This window comes from Camellia sinensis, chromosome 2, assembly GCF_055761805.1.
Source record: "Camellia sinensis isolate YWXY chromosome 2, ASM5576180v1, whole genome shotgun sequence".
Classification (NCBI taxonomy): Eukaryota; Viridiplantae; Streptophyta; class Magnoliopsida; order Ericales; family Theaceae; genus Camellia; species Camellia sinensis.
The window spans coordinates 119,289,464-119,295,463 of NC_138962.1; the positions used below are offsets into that span (position 1 = coordinate 119,289,464).

General features: G+C 33.5%; 1 protein-coding gene across 1 annotated transcript in view; it reads right to left on the minus strand.

Moving 5' to 3' along the window:
- Nucleotides 1–5,591, minus strand: part of LOC114269161 (cytokinin hydroxylase) — a 28,782-nt gene extending 23,191 nt beyond the window's left edge. The window contains exons 1-2 of the mRNA XM_028210418.2: nt 5,105–5,591; nt 2,751–2,950 (exon numbers count right to left, since the gene is read on the minus strand). Coding sequence (XP_028066219.2) covers nt 2,751–2,950; nt 5,105–5,315 — 411 coding nt within the window. The 5' untranslated portion in view covers nt 5,316–5,591. The remainder of the gene's footprint in view (nt 1–2,750; nt 2,951–5,104) is intronic.
- Between the last annotated feature and the right edge of the window lie 409 nt (nt 5,592–6,000).

Consider the following 6,000-nt stretch of genomic DNA (forward strand, 5'->3'; position numbering starts at 1 on the left):
AAGTCCTTGTTTTCCAGATTTGTGTAATCTAGTGAAGGGTTATGTTATGGTTTGGGTGAGCCCTATGAAGCACGGACACCTCTCCGAGGGCTCCGTACCAGTGTCAGACACGTGTCGGACACGGACACGCGTCGGACACGCAGTGGACACGTGTCCGACACGCATGGGAGAGTGTCCCATTTTTTTTTTAATTTTTTTACATCCGGACACGTTTTGGACACGTTATAGACACGTTTGGGACACGCGCGGGGCCAATTTCACAGTTTAATAAAAAATTTTGGGGTCAATTTGAAAATAATCAAAAGCAGATCAAATTTGCCCTAATCTGTTTAGCCCTAACTCTTCGAATCGACTATGGAATAGAAGATAAACAGCTGAGAAAGAGAGAAAGAAAGAAGACCTGACTTCGTCGTACGTCGTCTCTCGTCGATCGTTGCTCCACGTCGGTCGTCTGTCGTCGGTCGTCTGTCGTCGGCCGTCTGTCGTCAGTCTTCGATTTCTTCGTGCGATCTTCAGTCGATTTGCAGGTACGACTCTTCGATCTTCTTCGATTTCTTCGTGCGATCTTCGTCTGTCGTAGCCCTCTCTCTCTCTGTCTCAGCCTCTTCTTTCTTTTATTTCTCTCTCTTCGATAGCTCTCTCTCCCTCTCTGTCTCAGCCTCTTCTCTTCTTTCTTTCTTTTATTTCATTTTTTTTTTCCTTTTCCTTTTATTTTGATTTTGATTTTGATTTTTTTTTCTTTTATTTTTTTTCTTTTATTAATTTAATTTTTTCTTTTCTTTTTCTTTAATTCTGATTTTGTTTTATTTTATTTTTTTTTCTTTTATTTTTTTTATATTCTGATTTTATTTTTTCTTTTCTATTATTTGAGGATATAATTTTAATAATGTATGTTTATTAATTTTATTATAGGGACCAATTATTAATTCTGAAACAATGGCTACGGGTGGTAGTTCTAATGATATACTTGATTGTGAACGATATATATGATGTTAAATCAATTAAATGTTTATTTTTTATAATTTTAATAGTGTTATTTTGTATATTTTATTACCTTTATTTGATTTTTTTTAATAATTTTATGACATATAATAAATAAAATTAATTATATATATTGAACGTGTCCCCGGCGTGTCGTGTCCCCTATTTTTTGAAAATTTGCGTTTTTGCGTGTCCGTGTCGTGTCCGTGTCGTGTCGCGTGTCCGTGTCCGTGCTTCTTAGGGTGAGCCTAAACCCATTTGTATGTGAAGAAGGTTTAGAGTGCCTCGTAGGGCAAACACTTGAAGGCATGATTGTAAAGGTTTTGGGTGTTCCCAGTGAAAATAATTTTGATTACCGGAGTATGCTGGTTAGAGAAACCAGGAGTGGAGGTAGGCAAGTAGTTAAACCATTATAACCCCTTGTGTTCTATCTCTTTACATGTCAGGCACTTTATCCTTCCTACATATATGTCAAATGTATGAAATGAATGCTTGTTAATCTTGAGTATGCACAGAAATTTAATTTAACAACTACAGATTAACATTAGAAATTGTTAACTTGGTGGCAAAAACAAAAAATTAAAAGAAAACCATATTAATCCCACCTAAAACTTGAGGAGTTGGCTTAAGTTGAATAGAAAAAATTGAAACAGCATTTAACCTCAACTCTGGTCAACCAAGAATGTCAACCAAGTCCCGTCAACCAGATCTTAAGTTTGTCATCCAGATCCCAGTTTTAGTTGATAATATAGAGTATGAAAGGCCATAACCTTGATAGCTTTTTTTGGTCAGCGAAAGACAATGGTTAGTTGTTAGATTGGGACTTAGAGGGAGTTGAACTCACAGTCACTCCTTGCAAGCACTTAAGTCTTACCTCTCATTGCACTCTATGAAGCACAGATACTTATAAAACGAAGAGGTATCCGTGTCGTATCCATATCGGATATTGATACTCCTTGGATACTCCCAAATACGTATCGGATACTTATTTTTGAAGTATCGGATACTCCAAGTCACATATTACTTGTTTTACGAAATTAGAATTGTAATATTTCTTGCATAGTATTATAATTACCTTAATTGTGAGTATAAATACAATAATATTTTTCCAATACTTTGCTTAGTTCTCTAATAAGAAGAACATAGTAAGTTAAAAGTAATAAAATTTGTTAAATTGGCGTATCCTTATTGTATAATTTATAAATAAACTTGCATACAACATTTCTCACTAGTTTAAAATGGAAAAACACATGGGCATGATTAGCAATTGTAATATAAACATATTGGACTTGCTATTGAAATGAAATATTTGTAAAACCTATTGAAATTTAAGAAATAAACTAGCTAATGGCTTAATTAATGCCTAATTTTTTTAAATATTAGTATTTTGCATTATAAATTACAATATAGTTTTTCAACATTCTTGAGCTTATGTGTAACTCACTACTAATAATTTTTAAAATATTTTTTTTTACAAACAGACATACCCATATTCTACTTTTATATGTTTTGTCGTATCGTTGTATCCGTATCCATGCTTCCTAGATTCTACTCCTAAGAGTGGAACCCAAGACCTCACCACAGGAGAGATTTGGTGGCCAAAGGGCTAGCCACACAGGCTACAACCCCGTAATTACATGATAGCTGATAACAATTATCTAAAAGAATTTTAAAAATTTTGGTGAGTGTGCTAATCGAAAATAGCATGCCACTTAAGTTGCAAATAAACATCAATAGCACATAAAGGAGAAGGAGTTGTAAGAATGTACCTCTTTAAAAGAAGACACAAAAAGGCTTGATCTTCCAAAGGCTAAGTGGAATGCCCTCCCTGTCAATGGCAACTTATCCTTAGCCTTCAAGAGCATCTCTTTGATGAGTTCTGGATCCTTTATTGACACCAGAAGCTGAGTAGGACCTAACCATAGCTTGACGACTGGTCCATATTCCTCATGTGATTTTGATAAAAGGTCTGAAAACCAAATGATATTTAGGGGGTTGTTTGGGATGAACTATATAAGTGCACTTTTTCACTTTTTAGTAAAAAAAAGTATAGGAAAAAAAGATGTTTGTTTGAAATAATTTTTTTATTTTTTACGAAAAAATATGTATTAAAATATTGTATTGTGCCACGTGGAACACCACATTTTAATTACACTACATTTCAAATACACTGCATTTCAAATTTTATTTTTTTTTTTAATGGGAATTGGTGGCTTGCATTGTGACACGTGGAACACCACTTGGGAAATGTAGATTTCAAGTACACTGAGTGCACGGTTGGTCTGACCAATTCAAAGGGCAAAATTATGATTTTGCCCTCTAACTTCCGCCACACACTTCTTCCAAATAGTATAGACTTTTTTACTTTTTTAGTAATTTTTTGATTTTTTAGCTTTTTTAGAGGATCCCAAACAAGCACTTAAACACATTATAATTCAGCATTTGACTATATAGGAAAATGTTAAAACCAATATCATTCGTTAAATCCAAAATTTGGCACATTATGCATCTAACGGGCTGTAGTTGATTTGATGATAACGATATTTCCACAAAATAAATAAAACAAAAAGTCCTTTCGATAGCTGAAACTAGACAAAGTTTAGAATTCAAAAATTCTAAGTGCACACACAAAAACTAGACAATGTTTGGTATGTTTTCATTTTTTATGTTTTTTTTTTTTTTTTGCTTTTGTTTTTTGTATTTTTAGAAACAAAACAATGAAAAGTCAAAAACTACCAACCTTTTCATATATTTTTATTTTTTTGCAAAAATAGTTAGAAAAAATTTCATAGAACAATTTAAAAGTGTTTCCTTTCCTAAACACTTGTTGCTTTTAGGAAGAGAGGGGAAAAAAGCAAAAAAATCAGAAATAGAATACTCGGTAGGTTCTTTTTTTCTGTTTTCAAATACCAAAAGCCCTAAAACAATACTCAAATTCGAGTCCAACATATCAAAAAAACAAAGATACATTAAATAATAAAGGAAATCGAGAAAAAAAATGTTCATCACAAATGAGTCAAAAGATACATTAAATAATGCAGGAAATCAAGAAAAAATATGTTCATCACAAATGAAACAATAAAACAAGGAAAACGGTGGCATTAATTTTCAAAAAAACTCTATAATACACACCCAAAAAAAAAGGTGTAGCATATGACCCACCTTTTGTGATCTTTGGCTATCACGATTGTGGTGTTGGTTATTGTTGGTACACAATGCCACTTCCTGCTTCTCTAAAAATAGGCCACAATGTCGAGGGTTGAGGGTTGCTGTTGTGCCTTATGGCACAACAGCCCTACTGTGAGGGTCTGTAGAGATATTTACCGAGTGTATTTTGATAATCTGAACTGTTTATATTGTAAAATTTGTTAAGTATATCATTCATATAAAAAATCAAATTAATTGGACATCTGTAACCCATGATTAAGTCCTAATTGTTTTTAAAAAATTATTAAAATCATGATAACCATTTATTTTTTGAAAAACACGTGTGCTATTATCATAAGGCTACAAATGTCCAAATTATTTGATTTTTTTGTATGGATGACTACTCGACCAACCTTATAATATGAACGGTTTGGATTATAAAAAAACTCGAGACACGCCCTTAATGGGCCTCACAGCAGCCTGCTGTGCCAGGAACCCCAATTCCCGATGTAGAATGCCATAAAAGACATAACCGATGCCCTTCTTATCACCAATTGGTTTTAGGAAAGAGGGATGGAACTCGGTCCGACAGTTATGACTTGAGTTATAACCGTTGTAGGGTTTGTTATCGACGTCATTATTTTGGTTGTGATATATAGTGCTGCTTTGGTCATGATGAAAAGTGATTTATCAATTACATAAAACAGCATATATGCAATATGGTACAGTAGAATCCCTCTAATCTTTGTCCCTTTCTTCTTTTCTTCTAATTTCTCAGCAAGAAACCCAATACAGAGGGAAAAATTTTTATAACCAGCATATAAAAATAAAAACAATCTGAGAGTTTTCAATTGTTGTCTATAGTAAAAAAAACAACAGAAACACAGAGAAAGGACTCAAATATATTAAATTTTTCATCATTTTCCCACCAACCAAACGGATGACAGAAACGAATGGATTGAAAGAAGTGACTGACCGGTAAGATTAGGTCCAGAAATGAGAGTGGAGTGGCCGTAGAAGGAGGAGGGGCAAGGAGGGCCAGGGATGAGATTGGCGATGGACCATAGTCTGAAGATTGTGATAACTTTTCGGAGCAAGAGAACGGTGATGGCGATGAGAGATACCCACAGCAACGCATTGATCTGTCTAGTAGCGTAGTCTCTCAACAATAGCACCTCAGACTCCATCTTCTTTTCCAACTTCCTGACAAGTAAAAGTGCCAATCAAATCAAATCGATAGGATCGATCGAGTTTCACAATCTAGGTAGGGAGAGAGTTGTGGTTTGCATTTCGGATGACTATCATTGAGCTGAGCTGCGTGATATATTGACTTTTCTCGTTGTGACGCTCGTTTGTGATTGGTTCTTTTTTATTTTAGTCACGCTAAAAAAATCTCAACTACCAGCCAAAAACTAATCCATCCCCCTCTAGCTGTTTTGTTCGCTAGCAGTTTTGTCCACAGTGCACCACAATTGGGTGTGTGGCGAAGGTTTTTTTGGTTTTTTGGGTAAAAATTTATAAAATGATAAAGTAGGTTTAAATAATTAATAAAATAAAAAGTCACATTAAATGTATAATTATTTTATTTTTTTCTCATAAATATAATATTTAATTATAAAAAAATTTAATTATCTTCTCAAACATAAAAATTTTAACTTACTAAAATAGTCAAAAATTAAAATAACTTACTGAAATAGCAACTTCTCAAACACTCACAATATCGAAACACTAACAACGGGGGTGTTTGGCAAAGACTTTTTTTGGTTTTTTAAGCTAAAATTTATAAAATTATAAAATAGGTTAAAATAGTCAATAAAGCAAAATATTACATCAAACTCATAATCATTTCACTTTTTTTCTCACAAGCATCAC